General features: G+C 41.0%; 1 protein-coding gene across 1 annotated transcript; it reads left to right on the plus strand.

Annotated features, from left to right (window-relative positions):
- The first annotated feature begins 2,048 nt into the window (after positions 1–2,048).
- Positions 2,049–18,772, plus strand: LOC134842056 (uncharacterized protein C20orf96-like). The gene is made up of 6 exons (XM_063858214.1): positions 2,049–2,609; positions 3,009–3,225; positions 3,828–4,016; positions 14,539–14,658; positions 17,634–17,821; positions 18,486–18,772. Exons 1-6 carry the CDS (start codon positions 2,278–2,280, stop codon positions 18,694–18,696), a joined length of 1,257 nt encoding a protein of 418 aa, XP_063714284.1. The 5' UTR covers positions 2,049–2,277; the 3' UTR covers positions 18,697–18,772.
- Positions 18,773–19,764: the final 992 nt, after the last annotated feature.

Genomic DNA, 19,764 nt, shown 5'->3' on the forward strand with positions numbered 1-19,764 from the left:
TCAAACTATGGCACAAACGATATAATGAATAAAGAACAATCAAGGCATACAAAACTTGCTATACAAAATAAATAGGCAATCTAAGCGTTTTTGAAAACAGTTGTCCAGAGAAACGGAAAAAACTCATTTTTTGTGTGTCCAGGACTACGTTATGCACACAAAATTTTACCATTTGAGTGCAATTTTTTGGAAAAATATTTGTATAAGTTTAAAACTTGTTTTTCGAAACATTTTGGTGCAATTTCAAAACTATTTAGAAAAAGTGTCGCCATCAAAAAACTGCTATTCGCAAATTTTCCAAATCATTACGAGACCAAACTGTGCACTGGATAGGCGCGCAGTTTGTATGCACAATTTATATGTGTCTGTGTGTTCCTGGGTTCTATATACAAGTGTTTCAACTTGTTAAAACTTTGTCAGAACAATCAAAGAAAAAGAAAGAACAAAAGAAGAAAAAAGGAGCTTACTTATTGCGGAATCCGCTTACAATTCACAAACTACACAGTTTGGCCTCGTATTGATATGGAAATAATATGATTAGCATTTTAATAGTTGAATAATGGAAAAATGCTAGCCATACAATTTCATGCATTTCCAGAAGTGAAGTAAATCAAAGGCATATAATTATTATTTTTTCATATATGGAAGTTCGATGACTAGCATTTTTCCAAAAGCCGAGAAAAAATTGATTAGTTTTAAAGTTTAATCTCTCTCAAAATTTTTAGGCGGTGTCCGTAACCAAACACAATCGACAGAGACTTTATTTACTCAAAAACAGAGTCGCCACAGGTTTTACCGTCTAGCAATTTCGATTCAATGGAAACGGCCTAAATTGTCTTAAATTTGTCATTCAAAAACTTTCAAAAATGATTTCTTTTAATTTGAGTTTCCAGTTAATCATTCATTGATTAAGGCAAACAAAAAGTTAAAAAGTTTCCAGTTAAAAAGGGAGCGTACTTATTGCGGAATCAGCTTAAAATTCAAAAAACACACAGTTTGGCCTCGTAATGAAAATGGTTTGATAGCCTTTTTTTGACAAAATTTTTTTTTATTTATGACATTACCTCGACTTATATGCCAAAACAAGAAAAATTTGCTTCGAAAATTCGATGACTCTATTTTTGCAAAAAATATGAAAATTGTATGATTCATTTTTTTTCATTGACTTAGTTTATGGAATTGTATGATTAGCATTTTCGGTCTATGGAGGTCAGCCCGGGTAAGAACTAGATTCAATTTTTTTTTGTTATTTTTCTGGACTGGGTAATGCTGCCTCAGTTTCAAGCAACGAGAAGGGATCTTAGTGGGCCTCGAACATCCAACTTTTAAATTAAGAGGCGGAGACGTTACCACTTCATCACCGCTTTTGAAAAAGAGTTTAGATGCCCAGAACAGCAGTCATTTCTTTTATGTTGGGTGGCGTGTGGATTTGCAAGAGCTCAGCGTAGATGATTTGTTGAAACGAAACTGAAAATTGAATATGTAGCCACAGGGGCGAGTGTTTTTTTAGGTCGACCAAACTGATTTTTCGAGCTCTCCAAAGCACTAAAAAGCCCCTGTTTTGGTCAAATTTTGTGCACCGGAGGCAAAATTTTGAAAAAAAAAACAGGCCAAAAACGGCTTTGGGTCGGCAGGGGATCGAATCTCATTCTCTAAAGAGGAAAAAGAGGCGTTCGCGCCCTTCCCCAATCCGCTCCCGTGTAGCTACCTCATCTTTTGTCAGTATAATGTTTTTCGAATTACTTTTATTTCTAAAAAAAAATTAAAACCCACGCTTTATCGATATATTTGTATTTCAAGTTTCAGCGGTTTTTGGTTGTACCAGTTTACAGTATTTTGTTAGTATGCGCTTGTGATAATTGAGTTCTCACTTAGTATTATAGAAACATCTGTCGTGCGAGTGAGACGTTATTTCGACATTATTTCGTCTGCAGTGTGCTTGAGCCATTATTCTTTTTTGTAACAATTTGCTTATAAGCACCTGCATTGATTTATACCTATACAAGTTGATGATGGTCTTATTTGCTCAAATTCCGTGCGTTAAAAAAGAGAGCGCCGCTGTTACGTTTAAAACACGCATCGTTTGTTGAAGCAAAGCAATAGCAATAAACATCGAAGCTACTCTGTTTTGACTTACACATTTTAGAGAACATACAACGCATTAAGATGGCTAAAAATATATACAGCTAAAAAAACTACAGTATGTGACACATCATCAGCTCACGTTATATGATTTGAAATATTTCTCAATAATTTTCAATAATAATTCGAGATATCATGAGTCGAATAAAGCTAGAAAAACAGATTTCGTTTGCACCTGACTGTGAACTCGTGAGGACAGCGCCTTCCGAGCGGTTGTCCGAGAACAACCCAGAAGCCGAAGAGCCAAACTCAGATAATGTTGCTAAAAACGACAATCGTTCGGCCACTAAGTTACCGGCGCTTCCCTCGGCTGTAGAGAGTCAACTGGAGAACACGAACTACGATGTGTGGTCGCGACAACAACCTCAACCCGAGCAGAGCAGCGGCATCACCTCTCGGCGGAAGCCAGGCGAGAAAAGTGTAGTTCGAAGATTCGTTAGGGAAATGCCGAATGTGCTTCTTGACAAGTAAGTGGCAATCAGATTTTTGGCGGGAAAAAATGAAACTGAAATGAACGTGCAGTTTTTTTAAACTAATTTTCTGGCAAAAGCGTGAATTTTTGGGGATATACCTGTTTTGTTTTGTCTCGAAAATTGTTAACTAATCTGAAATGAAATCAATTTTTTTGTACTTATCAATCATTTATGCTTGTTAGTTTTCTACTTAAAAATCGCCGGCCTCAGTTAGTCTTCTGTTGATTGTTTTTTACAAGCCGATAACAGTAATTCGACTTACTAACGCTCGGTTGTTCCTGTTTTTTGCATCGAAATATAGCTCAAAACTTAAAGAAGGAATTTAACACAATCACAGGCTTCAAGGAATCTGAAGTTTTAAGAAGGTAACATTTAGTTATTTTTTTCTCCCAGCTATGGTGCCAAATTCGGAAGACCAACCACAGCATGCAGCAGTGCCTGCCAGCACCCCTGGCTGCCCCGGACCAAACTGAGGACAGAAGAGATCCAGGCTCAGAAGTTGGCGGGGGAACTGAGTCTGCTGCGGACCCAGATCAAAATAGCCCAGAAGCACCTGAACGAAGTGCGAAGACGACGGGACCAGTTACTGGAGTCAAATATGGCCGAACAGGTACGGCACACTATTTTATTATGGCGCTTTTAAACTCCTCTTCCCCACTTCAAAAATCTATTTGCATAGTTGTTGAATGTACTAGTAAGGCTGCATGCGTGATGTTACAATGTCAATTATGAAGAGCAAATTTGTTCAGGTTTGTTAGGTTGACAACATTAAAATGGTTTTCAAACCTGAATTTCAAATTTGTGAGGGGTCTTGAAAAAGAGCCTTTGCTTTTATTTCATCTTCTCAATCGAACAAGGACTTTTTTCGATAAAATAATAAACACACCTGATTAATAATTTGTCAAATCAATCTTTTCCTCTGAAGATCAGAGTCAACCTTTTTTCATTTACCTAAAATTATTTTTTATTGATAGTGAATTAATTAGCTTGTCAAAAGCTTTTACTAGTTCGTCAAAAAAAATACATTTTGAAAATTTCAGTTCGACGTTCGGCTTGACGAAATTATCCGATGTGCTTCTAGAAACTTCCCTTAACTTCTAGAAAATGTCCGTTAAATATATTAAAAAAAGTTTTAATTAACGAAGGTTTCAGTTTGTGCCAAATCAGTTTTGAAACCTGAAAAAAGTTTTGACAGTAAAAGTTTGTTGATAGGAGCGCATGGTGAAAATGGAGGAAGGAGTTCACAAGGACGTCTCCAACCTCATTGTAAAGTACGGGAAGTTCCGCGGGGCAGCAGAGAGTGGGCAGAAGTTGTTTGAGATGCAGAAGCAACAGTTGGACAAAGAAGTGGAGGAGACTAAGATATTCGTGGAAAGGGAACTGGCAAAGGAACGGATTGAGGTCGGGATTTTGGCGTTTTCAGCTATAGTACTGAGATACGCAAAATGAACGTTTTATTCGAAAAGTTGCAAGCAACCTTTTTAAGGCAAAATAAGGCAAACTTTTTTTCAAAAAAATTACCTCTTTAAAACTGCGAATAAAGGGTTTTCATGCATATTTACTCCTCAACCAAAAAAGCCTTGATTTCATTTTAAAACCTCACCGTACAGGCTTCTGTATACGATTCACATATACAATGCTAACTGGCACCTTAAATTATTCTATATTTTTTGCCTAGTTGCATCTGCTAACACATTTTCCAGCAAAAAAAAACCGAAATCCGATAACTCGAAATTTGAACGCTTGACTTATTTTAGGTATTCTGCTCGATTATATTTTGACTTGTTTTACGAATTTGTGTTTTCGAGTATAGCTCAATAAAGTTTCAAATTTGTGTTCGTCTTTGTGATCGACTATGTTTCGACCACACTTTGTACTCAAATTTTTGCTCATATTTGCGAATATGTTTCGAAAATGCTATTTCGGAGGGCTGTTTTTGACCACGGATTTTGGGTCCGACATCATTCGTGTGTTCGATTAAGTTCGGTCGAAAAATGGGTCGAACACTTCAGCCCGGGAAACCTCCAGATTATATAAGAAAGTGTCGATGAAACCATAAATTATCATAACAATGATGACAATCGTCCTACTCTCATTTCTTGTTCCTTTTGAGAATAATACACTTGCCTTATGACTTGTCTACGACATTTGAATTTTATTCTTTGTCGAACCTAATTTTGCCACATTTTTGACATGAATATGCCGCCAAATTAGTAAACTGAAAGACTCAAAACTCAAAAATCAAAAAGAAATCATTTAAAAAGAAACAACTAAACTACGATCTGAAATTGGAATCTTAATCATCCAAAACGTATTGCCATTGTCATTGGCGCACAATAGTTTTTAAAAAAAGAAACCGAAACCAAGGTTTTTTTTGTTTGAAAAATCAACGAACACATCAACGAACACATCAACGAAGTAATCATATTGTTTACTTTTTTTTTCTTTTTTTTGGATTGTAATTTCCAAAGAAAAAAAAACTCAAAATCATTTTTTTTGTTACAATACAATTGCGAGGGTTCCATGTAATCAAAGGAATTACATATTGGCCATTTTACATTTTGTCTGACACGTCAAAACGTGAATTAAGTTTAGGAAAAATAGTCAATTAAATATGAATTCAACCTATGATGCTGTTTTCAAAGTCATAGAAACAGACGTAGAATTTTTAGCAAAAGCAATTAACCAAGCCATAAGCGATTCCGACGAACTACAGATCATAAACGATTTCTTAACGGAATTGAAGAGCTTGCTTGACGATGCCAATAACGAAGCAGTCAAGATAATACGCACCGGAATGGACCAGCAAGACTCAATCATTGAACGAATGAAAACTTTGAAAGTTTTGTACCGAACGATCCAACTACAATCAAAACGATACGAGCGTACCCTCAACAACACTGCCACGTCTTCTTTAAACTCATCACGAGTAGCCAGCAACGTCTCGACGCCTTCAATAATACGACAAGCCTTGGAAAATCTTCCCCTTCGACGCCAAACGGAAAGTTTAACCCGTAGTACCACTACACAAAACGTCACCATGGACCAGGACACCCCGGACGATTTGCCACAATTTTCTGGATTGCCAGCAATCTTAAACGCTACTTCAAGCCACAGATCAAATTCCGCCCAGGACAATTCAGGACTCCTACTTCGCCCCGGATCTAACAGCGACGCCAATTACCTTGGATCATCGCATTCATCAACAACAAACAAAAACTCTTGGAACTCAAACTGCCCATGGAACTCACCTCCTTCCTCAATCAAACCTCTCATTGAGGCAGCCGAACGCCGACTTGTCCCAAAGTTCAAACCTTCAGCCGAACCACCCAGAAGCTCAACTTCAAGGAACGACTATAGAATTGAACAATGGAACTCAACTCCAAATCGACAATCAGCAATTGACAGCAACAGTGGGACAAAGACCGAACTCAGAAGCTCAACTTCATGAAACGTCACCGCACTCCAACCCTGGAACTCAAATCCAAGTTTTCAATCAGCAGATGAACGCACCAGCAAACCGACAAAGAAATGTTTCAGCGCCAATATTTCTTCCGACAGCAACTTCAAAAGCAGCTCAGAGTCAAATGATTGGACAGCAAATCACACACCCAATTCTTGCTCCCCAGACAGCTAGCCCCCCACATGGACTATACCGGCCTTCAAGCCAACAACAGAACCAGCCTTCAAGCCAACTACAGAACCAGCCTTCAAGCCAACAACAGAGGACACATAATCCGAATAGCGCCTTTAGACCCATCTTGACGATTGGAAATCAGAATACAACCAATCATCCCCCCAAAACGTGTTCAGTGGACACCAGACGACAGCTAAGGGTATCACAAACATCAACGGAGTACTGATACTAGCACAACCAGCACTACTGCCAACAAACCAAGGAGATCAACGAACAGCAACAAATTGGACCTCCAGCCAGCCGACCCTGACTCACCAATGTACACAACTTCCCATACGATCGTACCAGGAAGGATTTCTGGGAACCACGACAGCATACAACCCTACGAACATGCCGACATCATCAACAACAGCCTTCACTCATGCAGGCTGCAGGGGACCAACAGGAACAACTCACCCAAATATCAACCGACCTCCCCCTCATCAACATGCAGTCCATCAACATGCAGCACATCAACCTGCAGCACATTAGAACCAGCCAACTTATTTTCCGATTCCGACCAACCTTGGAAGAGCGCCGACAGACCACAACCATCATCAAACGATCTCGAAGACATTCAGGAAATCAGTGCCCATTGTCAAACCATTCATATTCGACGGAGAACCTGAACAATGGTTAGATTGGATAGGACTGTTCAACGCAACCATATCAGCACCGACATGACAAACTCGGAAAAGATGACACATCTGCAGAAACTTGTATTCGGAGATGCCAAATCTCTCATCCGAGGATATGGATGCAATGGAGCAATGTATGACGCAGCCCTTCAGCGACTGGAAAACGACTTTGGTAACCCGACGAAGATAGTTACATCCTTCCTTTGACGACTCGACGCCATCAGCGGCCCCAATCTACGACATACCAGAAGCTACAAGGACCTCGCCAACTTCGTACAGACAATGGTCGATACATTCACGACACTTGGATTCCAGCACGATCTACACTCTACGACAAATGTCCAAACAGTTTTGTCAAAACTGCCTACCACTTGCCGACTAGAATGGAATAGATACAATCTGCAATGCAACATCAGACAACCATCACTCATCGACCTCACCAATTGGTTCAACATCTACACCGAAGCATGCAGCGATTTGCCGAGCAACAGCAACAACAACAACAACACCAGAAACAGCAGCAGCAGCAACAACTACAACAGCAGCAACACTCAAGGATCATCATCCAACGGTCACACCCACCAACATGGACCATCAGATCACCGCGCCAATCAGAACAACCGGAACCAGCAACCCAGCCAGCAGCAACATAAATCTGGACAAAAGGATCAACGACGAGATTTTTGCCCGGAGAATCGCAATGAACCCAAAGGACAGATTACAGCAATCCAGGGACCTACAACTATGTTTCAACTGCCTCAGCCCCCACAAGTTCGCCGACTGTCAATCAACGCAAACCTGCTGGACGGACGGATGCAGTAAGAAACACCACACACTTCTGCACAACAGCAGCACCTACAACTCGACGACACAGAGGGAGACAGCCAACCGGAACTCCAGACAACATGACGACACCACCAACTGCAGCACCAGCATAAGCAGAAGGAAATCGACTCGCCACATTCCGACCCTGCCAATAACGATCTCTCATGGCAAACAGAGAGTTCATGCCTATGCAATGCTTGATTGTGGAAGCAAACTGACATTGCTTAAATCATCAAACGCCCTCCAACTCAAACCAGATCTGCAATTAGACGACACCATCCAGCTAAACCAAGCATTGACATCATCAGACACAGCTTCTACAAAGATGACGATCGCGATTGGACCCTGCAACCAGCAAAAGTAGCCATTTCAACTAAATGACATGGACGTCATAATGGATTGGAATCTTTCCCAATTCAACCCTGAACTCGTCAACTCCATCTGCCAAAGGAACGAGCCACTTCAACACATTCGGATAGCCACACTGCCCTCGAAAGAAATCGGAATCATCATTGGATGCGATTTCGCCGAACTCGTGACACCTTCAGAAGCAATCCATTCAAAACAAAATGTGCCTCTTGGATGGAAAACGCCACTTGGATTGTCTCTCTGTGGACGAGACAATGCAGCGACACCCAACGACATCAACACAATCAACTTCACGACAGACGATACACTGTTTCGCCACGTAGCTGAATGGATGAAAATGGACGCCGAAGGGATTTCAACTGACCAACGCAGCCTCTCAACAGACGACAAGGAAGCTCTCCGCATCTTGGAATCTTCAACAACCCTGGAACTCAAATCCAAGTTTTCAATCAGCAGATGAACGCACCAGCAAACTGACAAAGAAATGTTTCAGCGCCAATATTTCTTCCGACAGCAACTTCAAAAGCAGCTCAGAGTCAAATGATTGGACAGCAAATCACACACCCAATTCTTGCTCCCCAGACAGCTAGCCCCCCACATGGACTATACCGGCCTTCAAGCCAACAACAGAACCAGCCTTCAAGCCAACTACAGAACCAGCCTTCAAGCCAACAACAGAGGACACATAATCCGAATAGCGCCTTTAGACCCATCTTGACGATTGGAAATCAGAATACAACCAATCATCCCCCCAAAACGTGTTCAGTGGACACCAGACGACAGCTAAGGGTATCACAAACATCAACGGAGTACTGATACTAGCACAACCAGCACTACTGCCAACAAACCAAGGAGATCAACGAACAGCAACAAATTGGACCTCCAGCCAGCCGACCCTGACTCACCAATGTACACAACTTCCCATACGATCGTACCAGGAAGGATTTCTGGGAACCACGACAGCATACAACCCTACGAACATGCCGACATCATCAACAACAGCCTTCACTCATGCAGGCTGCAGGGGACCAACAGGAACAACTCACCCAAATATCAACCGACCTCCCCCTCATCAACATGCAGTCCATCAACATGCAGCACATCAACCTGCAGCACATTAGAACCAGCCAACTTATTTTCCGATTCCGACCAACCTTGGAAGAGCGCCGACAGACCACAACCATCATCAAACGATCTCGGAGACATTCAGGAAATCAGTGCCCATTGTCAAACCATTCATATTCGACGGAGAACCTGAACAATGGTTAGATTGGATAGGACTGTTCAACGCAACCATATCAGCACCGACATGACAAACTCGGAAAAGATGACACATCTGCAGAAACTTGTATTCGGAGATGCCAAATCTCTCATCCGAGGATATGGATGCAATGGAGCAATGTATGACGCAGCCCTTCAGCGACTGGAAAACGACTTTGGTAACCCGACGAAGATAGTTACATCCTTCCTTTGACGACTCGACGCCATCAGCGGCCCCAATCTACGACATACCAGAAGCTACAAGGACCTCGCCAACTTCGTACAGACAATGGTCGATACATTCACGACACTTGGATTCCAGCACGATCTACACTCTACGACAAATGTCCAAACAGTTTTGTCAAAACTGCCTACCACTTGCCGACTAGAATGGAATAGATACAATCTGCAATGCACCATCAGACAACCATCACTCATCGACCTCACCAATTGGTTCAACATCTACACCGAAGTATGCAGCGATTTGCCGAGCAACAGCAACAACAACAACAACACCAGAAACAGCAGCAGCAGCAACAACTACAACAGCAGCAACACTCAAGGATCATCATCCAACGGTCACACCCACCAACATGGACCATCAGATCACCGCGCCAATCAGAACAACCGGAACCAGCAACCCAGCCAGCAGCAACATAAATCTGGACAAAAGGATCAACGACGAGATTTTTGCCCGGAGAATCGCAATGAACCCAAAGGACAGATTACAGCAATCCAGGGACCTACAACTATGTTTCAACTGCCTCAGCCCCCACAAGTTCGCCGACTGTCAATCAACGCAAACCTGCTGGACGGACGGATGCAGTAAGAAACACCACACACTTCTGCACAACAGCAGCACCTACAACTCGACGACACAGAGGGAGACAGCCAACCGGAACTCCAGACAACATGACGACACCACCAACTGCAGCACCAGCATAAGCAGAAGGAAATCGACTCGCCACATTCCGACCCTGCCAATAACGATCTCTCATGGCAAACAGAGAGTTCATGCCTATGCAATGCTTGATTGTGGAAGCAAACTGACATTGCTTAAATCATCAAACGCCCTCCAACTCAAACCAGATCTGCAATTAGACGACACCATCCAGCTAAACCAAGCATTGACATCATCAGACACAGCTTCTACAAAGATGACGATCGCGATTGGACCCTGCAACCAGCAAAAGTAGCCATTTCAACTAAATGACATGGACGTCATAATGGATTGGAATCTTTCCCAATTCAACCCTGAACTCGTCAACTCCATCTGCCAAAGGAACGAGCCACTTCAACACATTCGGATAGCCACACTGCCCTCGAAAGAAATCGGAATCATCATTGGATGCGATTTCGCCGAACTCGTGACACCTTCAGAAGCAATCCATTCAAAACAAAATGTGCCTCTTGGATGGAAAACGCCACTTGGATTGTCTCTCTGTGGACGAGACAATGCAGCGACACCCAACGACATCAACACAATCAACTTCACGACAGACGATACACTGTTTCGCCACGTAGCTGAATGGATGAAAATGGACGCCGAAGGGATTTCAACTGACCAACGCAGCCTCTCAACAGACGACAAGGAAGCTCTCCGCATCTTGGAATCTTCAACAACCCGCTTGCCCAATGGTCACTACAAAGTTGGAATGCTTTGGAAACGTGGACAACAACTGCCAAAAAATAGATGGCTTGCCAAGAAGCAGCTCGCCAGCCTTCTCCAACGACTGAAGAGAAACATCGAGATGGCACAGAAATATCAGGAGACCATCGACACCGACTTGCAGAAAGGTTTCATAGTCAAAGTTGATGATTCTCATGAAGACTCAACAGGAAAATGGTACCTTCCTCATCATCCAGTGACAAACATCAATAAACCTGGCAAGGTACGCCGAGTCCTTAATGTATCGAGCATCTACAAAGGAGTATCACTCAACAGCAACCTACTAACTGGACCAGACCTCCTCACAAACCTTACTGGAATCGTTATGCGATTTCGCGAGGACCAAATCGCTATTTCTGCCGACATTGAAGCAATGTTCATGCAGGTCTTCGTGAGCCCAGAGGACCAGCCGTATTTGCGATTTCTGTGGAAGGACAACACGGACCAACCCGCAACCTTTCAATACACCAGCCACATCTTCGGAGCTACCGACTCACCATGTGCTGCCTGCTACGCCACTCGACAATGTGCGAAGGACAATGCCGACAAATATCCAGCCTTGGAGCAAATCACAAAACGCAACATATACATGGACGACCTATACAAAGCCGTTTCAACACCGACGGAAGCGACACAGTTAATGAACGACCTTCAAAAGATGTTCAGCCTTTGAGGTTTCAACCTCACAAAATGGACCTCAAACTCTCAACAATTCCTCACAACAGTCAACGAGAACCACTTGGAAAACAGCGACAGCCTCGCCAAGAAGGAACGACCCCTCGAAAGAGTTCTTGGAGTGAAATGGAAACCAGACACGGACGTCTTTCTTGTGGAAGCAAAGAAGTTTCACGCCATTGACAAGAATGACTTAACGCAGCGCAAACTATTGAAGTTTGCTTCTTCAATCTTTGACCCGCTTGGAATTACGATGCCACTGACAATTCGACTACGACACTCACTTCAACTTGCCTGGAGTAATGGACCTCAATGGGACAAACCTCTAAACATGGAGCATTTAAAGACCTCAACGATTGGAGAGACAAGCGAAGCCAATTCAACGACATCTGTCTGCCCCGTATTTACTTCAAACCAGAAAGGAAGATACTGGAAACCCAACTCCATCTATTCAGCGACGCCTCCGAACTTGCCTTAGCATCAGTTGCTTACCTCAGAATCAGATATGACGACGACACAACGGAACTCAAGTTCGTCATTGGAAAAGCCCGAGTAGTACCCATCAGCAGAATGACAATTCCAAATCTCGAGCTTCAAGCCGCCACTAACGGAGCTAAACTGTCTCGTTTCATCAAAGAACAACATGACATACGAATCGACAGTACGACACTATGGACAGATAGTACAACAGTTCTTCATTGGATAAACTCGCCGAATCAACGACACCGGATCTTCATTGCCAACCGCCTGAATTTCATCATGGACTCAACATCTTCACTGGACTGGAGATACGTGCCCAGCAAAGACAACCCTGCAGACGACGGAACACGTGGTTACAAAGCATGTGACATGACTACCGATTCACGATGGATCAGAGGACCAGACTTCTTGTTAAAACCATCATCAGATTGGCCTAATCACCCGCCAACACAACCTACAGCCGACATTCATCTGACAGACAACGACCCACAACCGCCAACATCAGTAATCGACTTCAACCGATTTAGCACTTGGACATGAGCACTCAGAGTTACTTCATATGTTCTTCTCTTCGCAGAAAACATCAAAAGGAAGACAGGCCAGAGCCTCTCACTTCAACACCTCACCTTAGGATTCGCATGGATCATTAAACACTCACAGAATCAATCATTCCCCAAGGAAAAAGCATGCCTGACAAAGAAATCTGACATTCCACCCCGCAGCCCTCTACAACCTCTTTGCCCCTTCATCGACGATCACGGATACTTACGTGCCAAAGGACGACTACAGAAAGCCCCGCTTCTACTTTGCAGCCGACATCCAGTCATTCTGAACGCAGAAAACTACCCAATACAACTCTTCATGAAGCAAACACACGAAATAAGTTCCCATTGTCGGGAAATAAACACACGAAGCATTCTTCAGCAGGACTTTTGGATCATAAGATCACGCAAGCATCTGAAGAAAACTATTCGACAATGCATACCTTGCCGACGCCTTCGGCAGGAACCAGTGAAGCTTCTGAGGGCAGATCTACCCCTACAACGACTCCCTTTATCGGAAAACAGTTACCCCTTCTACTCAACAGGAATTGACTTCTTGGGACCCTTTGCCACGCGGAACAACGACGAGTACAGTAAGCGATACGTTCTCTTCTTCACCTGCCTCGTCACGCGAGCAGTTCATTCAGAAATATGCCAGCAAATCGACACAAACTCAACTCTACAAGCCATACGCCGTTCCATCGCTAGACGCGGTAAACCCAGGATCATCTTCTCTGACAACGGAAAAGCCTTCGTTGCAGCTGACAAGGAATTACAGGAAAGCCTTTCTGAGATTCAACACAGCAATGACTTCAACAATCAATGCCAATTACTGGGAATAACCTGGAAGTTCAACCCACCTGCAGCTCCTCACTTTGGTGGATCATGGGAACACCTCATAAAAACATTAAAGATTGCCTTCTACAAAGTCATTGGAACGCGGACACTGGACGACAAAACTCTGTCAACCTTCACGTGCGAGGTTGAAGCTATGATGAATTCTCGCCCGCTAACCCACGCCTCATCAGACCCAACCGACGACGAGCCCCTTACACCTAATCACCTTCTACTAGGACGACCAACAAACAATTTGCCTCCTGGATTGTTTCTCCCTCGCCACACAACGGACAAGAGAACTTGGAAACAAGCTCAAGCCTTGCGTCAACAGTTCTGGAACAGATACCTCAAAGACTACTTGCCAACCTTGACGACCCGAACGAAATGGACAAAGCAAGTGGAAAATCTTCAGCAAGGAGACCTTGTATGGATACTGGAAGACCTAACGCCTCGAGGTCTTTGGCCCCTGGGACGGGTGTTTCGTACTTTCCCAGGTGCAGACGGAATCGTTTGCTCCTGCGAAATTAAAACTAGCAGGGGGATTCTACACCGACCAGCAGTCAAACTCTCGCGAGTATTGGACCACAGTAACAACTAGATGACCAACATGATCAACGACAGCTAACAACTAGATGACCATTACAATCAACGACGACGTACCATCAGCTTCAACGAACAATTTTCTAATTTGCAACCTGCAGATGGGCCCGGCTATGTCAACGACATTTGAACTTTTTTCTTTGCCGGACCTAATTTTGCCACATTTTTGACATGAATATGCCGCCAAATTAGTAAGCTGAAAAACTCAAAACTCAAAAATCAAAAAGAAATCATTTAAAAAGAAACAACTAAACTACGATCTGAAATTGGAATCTTAATCATCCAAAACGTATTGCCATTGTCATGACTGAAGCCGTAAAATAGAAGTGAATGTCCACGTTTTCCTCTTCAGGTTCAAAAGGTGGAAGCCAAACTGGCGGAAGCTAAGAAGCAGCACTCCATTCTCCTCACCTACAAAGAGGACGCATTCTTCAGAAACAACTCAGAGATCGAACAGCTCAAAAATGAGATGGTAAAATACAGTTAAAATTAATTATAGTTTCCAATTATCTGACCTATTTTTGATGGTTTAATCAGATATTGCGCACAACTCGAGAGAGCTGAAGAAAGCTTAAATATGTTGGAATTTTGCAATTATTAACTTAAAACAAAGTCTTGCTTTCCAAGAAGGTATTCAATTCTAAGTTATACGAAAAATAATTTTTGAATTTGATAGAAAAAATAAAAGTTTAACAACCCTTGCATAGTACTAATTTTTGATTGACATTTGATAAAAAACCGAAATATGCCGTGGTGGACCGCTACTGATTTTCAACTGAGCAATTTTAAACAGCCAAACTAATTACGTATTCTGGAAAAAAGTGCTACTGAGTTAGTTCATCTCAATTTCAATGCGTTAAGCAAACAACTGAAGGTGTTATAGGATTTTTAAAAATGGGGTCAAAAAGGAGCTAAAAATTTCCAGTTTAACATTTTTGACAATTTCCGAAAATCAAGAAAGTCATATTTTTAAAAATTCTCTTTTAGAAACTCAATTTCCAATTTTTATGTATCAGAAACTTAAAAATAAATTATTCAAAACTGTGAAGTTCTCTTTTTAGTTGTGTAGAATCTTTTGAATTCAATTAGTTAAGAAGTTTTTGAAGTTCTAATTATTGTTGAGACGAGCAAGTTTTGTCAAGCAGTTAATTAACTTCAAAGAAGGAAGTTTTGCTGTCAAATTCAGTGAAAGAGGAGCTATGAATAAATCTTTTTTTAAATGCCAATCCAAATGTTCCAGAAGTCAAAAATTTTGAAGCAGTTTCCCTCGTCAAGACACACCTTGCATAGTTTTACAGCTTAAATTGCATCTTAAACGGCGTTAAGGTGGTATCAATATCGATTCAACTTGTTATACACTTTTGAGCACTAGAAAAGAAAACGCCTGAGCTTAAAGTTCACTCCCACCACCCCTAGTGTTCAGTTTTTGTTTCAATTAATAGGATGTTTCCATAACATGTTAGAATTGAAATCCATACTAAGAGTAAAACTCAAGTCATTTTAAAATCAAATATCAAATAAGAACCACAACAATTCATTCGGCGATTTTTTCGCTTTGGATTAAGTTTCAGCTGAAAAACAAACTTCCAACCTTAAACTGAGTGATTTGAAAACTAAGTTCAAAACTTATGGTGCCGCCCAATTAGCTCAAGAATCAAGGTCACATGAATTTTCGAAAAAAAAACTCATTTTGAAAGCCTTTTGATTGTTTCAGTAGTCTGTATTTGACCCCGATAAATGTGTTCAAATTCTGATTAACCACGCATGCTGAATGAGATATGCCATTTACTATATAATTAAGCATGCAATGACCTGACCCTGCATTTCATTGATTACCAGTTTTCAAAAAAGTATGTACAAAAAGAAAAAGGATGCAGTAATTTGTTGTGTAGTGGTCTCAGTTTTCGAAAGCCTAGAAAACTTCTCAAACGGTATTTAGAAAACTTATCATAGCACGCCAAACTTGAGTCATATCTTGAGCCTTCGATATCTCAAAGAACCTTTATACCTCGAGATACAACGTTTATGAGCTTCTGGCTTCACAATAAAGCTATTAGTATAGCCGCATTCATTTTCAAGCGTTAATAATTAATCAGAAAATGACTTTAGTACCTTTCTTACCAAAATGAGAAAAAAATTGATTATAATTTAGTAAAAAATCATATTAATCTCGCTTTCAAAACAAATTACACTGAATTACAAAACGTTTCAATCGGTTATGATTGATTTTTGATCCATTTTTATACAATTGAAATCGATTTTTTTAATCCTTAATACTAATTTATTTGTTAGAAAAAAAGCCATTCCGATTGTTTATAAACAATTTTAATCTATTTTGTTTGCCAATTTTTTCTTCTACCTTGCATCTGAACTGCTTTATTTTATGATTTTAACAAACGTTGATTTATCTAAAAATTGGGAAGTTTGTTGCAGAAATTTTTAAATCATTTCAAATTAACGTTTCCATTTTTTTCGTTTTTTTTTCAAATAGAACTGATTTCATAGAGCACTTGTTAATGTTTCTTAACCATGAAAATATCAGGACATTGTAGAGATTCCATTTATTTGGAAGAGTTGATTTTCACCTACCGCGGCAATCTTTCAACTAAAATGAAGGGATTTCTATGAAACTTTTGTTTTGCGGTGTTCGGATGAACCAAAGTGTGACAAGAGATCTCACTTGTGAACATTTTCTTTTTTATCGAAACATATTAACCTAAAATATAATTAATAAAAATATACTCTTGGTGTGACAAAATTTCTGCAAAATAAGAGATTTTAATCGATTATAATCAATACCAAGAGTTTTTCCGTATGAACTGAAATCAATTATAATGGATTATAAGAGATATAATAGTTTGGAAAATATCACGACTATAATCGATTGAAAATCTTTTAAACAACTAGTTCCGGTGTAATTACAAAGCAATGTCAAAAACCACAGAATTATCCGTTGTAATTGATTGCTTGAGCCTAAACTTGGATGCGGGTACTATTTATCACCATACTTATATCAGAAACATAATTTGAACCACAAAATAAAAGTCGTAGGTCGGAGTCGAAGACGAAACTTAAACAATTCAAAGCAAAGTTAAATACACATTCCTAACATAGTCCTAAGCCTGAGACACCTTATTATGATATTAGCCAAAAATAGGAAAAGTAATGTTTTCTGCCTTAAAAACCTGTACAATGACTTGAGTAACTTCATAATTACTAACTAAACAAAATAACGGTTACATTCATGATATTGTTTGGTTAGATCTATAAAATTAAATGGCTCTTAAGTCATTACCGAATTTTTTTGAGGCTCAAACAGACTTTCCTCTTTTTTCTTGAAGGGATGCCCGCCTGGTGCGAGTTGTAGCTTATACGAAGAAGTGCGACTGGTCGCTTTCGACCAAATGTCGCTTTTAAGGTATTGTCGCCTCACGAACTCTGTCACAGGTGACGTCGGCTGAGAGACATGAGAAGCACACGAATGACATTCTGCAGCTGATGGAGGAGGAGAGGGGCAAGATGATGCGGGAGAGGGAGGAGGGGGAGAGACGGATGGTGGCGGACACTGCCGAGGACTACATGGGGGATGTGCACAGTTCTTGGACCAGGATGGCCGAGGAGAACGGAGTCATAAGGTAAAGAACAGTGTGAGAGGGGAGGCGAGGGATGTTGAAGTGGGGGCTGTTGATGACAAAATTAGAATAATGAGTCGCATAATCAAAGGACAACAAAAACAATGTAATAAGAAAACATTAGTCAAAAATATGTTTTCCTGTGTAGAGGGGCGGATTTTTTCCGAGCACTCCCACGACACTATAAAGACCCTATTTTGACCTAAGATTTTGCACCGCAGGCAATTTTTTTTGAAAAAAAAAACAAGTAAAAAACCTTTTTGGGCACTTTTTGGACAAACTTGACCAAAAAATTGCGTTTTTTTTGGCACGCAGCCCCCTCCGATATTAGTATATATTGGCGCCAAAGGCGCCTTTAGAAAAATTCAAGGGGTGGTCGGCCTAAAATGGATTTCATAAAATAATAACCTAGGGAGGACATTTTGGTTGGTGAGGGGTCGAATCCCTGAGGGGCGGACGGGAGAGGGCGTCCGCCCCCCTAAATCCGAATCTACCAGTGTGACTCAGTTTTGACTGTATTCTTTGTTTAGATGTTTATAGATCAAATTCATTGGTTAAAAAACAATAGCTTGGAACAGTAACTAAAGAAATTTTTGATACGACATACTCTACTAATTAATTTTTTTTGTTGTTAACGAACATCAAAGTCCAACTTGATCTTTTTCAGGTTCAACATTGAGAAACTGAAACTGGAATGCCGACTACTGGAACAAGAGACGAGGAGTTTGAAGTCGGATATCAAGGAACGAGTGAAGAAACCCACTTCCAATGTACGCAATGTCATTTATCCTCAGCTTTTCAGGGCTAAAACGGTCTGTGCGCCTGATGATGATGTAGTTCTGGACATACCCACTCAAAAGACTAATTTAGTGTTTTAACTTAGGAGTGTATATCAAGTTAATGGAATATTTTTGCTGTTAGCTAATTTTAAAAAAAATGATAATAGTTTGCCAAGTACAGAACAAATCTTTTTTTTGGATTAAAGAGTCGGAAAGGAAATTGGAGATCATCGAAAAATCAATCCAATTATTTACTGGTTTGAATACAGCAGTATGATAATAATTAAACAATAAAAGCTATATTGAACATTTTAAATAAAACTTTTAAATTGCGAGGTGAAATAAATTTGAAGGTTAAGCAAGACACTCCTGTTAAGATTCAGAGTTAGAGCAAGTAGGACTAGGGGATAGAGGTTTGAGAGTTATCTGAGGTTTCAACTGAGGAGAGAGAAGAGATACTGATTGTTGAAGAATGAATTGAGATTGTGTTTTTAAAATGACACGACAAACTGAGCATCAAATAGTACCAGTTAATTAATTACCAGTTAAATAATTAGTTTATCAAATACCAGCAGACCAGTTGACCTTGTCTGAGTGCATTGAGTTTTATACCAGTTGAACTTTAATTAGGTTTCTATTGCTCAAGTCTGACCTTGAGTTTGGTCTGGTATTTCACTAGTCTGGCATTGAGCTCGTCTGTCCTCAACACCCCCACTCAGGCTGAATTGGCTTTGTCCAATGTCAGGCTGCAACCCATCAGCGTTCGACGATGTTGATCCACCTTTGCCTTGCTCAGGGATTTCGTCAACAAGTCAGCCTCCATGTTTTCGGTTGGACAGTACTCGAGCGCAAATGTTCCATCCTCGACCCGCTCTCGGACAAAGTGATACTTGACATCAATGTGCTTTGTACGCTTCTGCATTACGGGATTTTTGCACATCTTGATTCAGCTCTGGTTGTCCTCGTTGATCACAGTTGGACCATCACACGTCATATCCATCTCATTGAGTAGGGATCGTAAGTAGAGGCCTTCCTGAACAGCCGCTGCCATTGCTTGATACTCAGCTTCGCTGGTAGATATTGCTGCAGTAGGTTGCTTCTTGGTACTCCAGCTGATTGCTGCTCCTGACCGCTGCACATGAAAACTGTAGCCTGTTGTTGACCTTC

This window comes from Symsagittifera roscoffensis, chromosome 1 (assembly GCF_963678635.1).
Source record: "Symsagittifera roscoffensis chromosome 1, txSymRosc1.1, whole genome shotgun sequence".
NCBI classification, from domain to species: Eukaryota; Metazoa; Xenacoelomorpha; order Acoela; family Convolutidae; genus Symsagittifera; species Symsagittifera roscoffensis.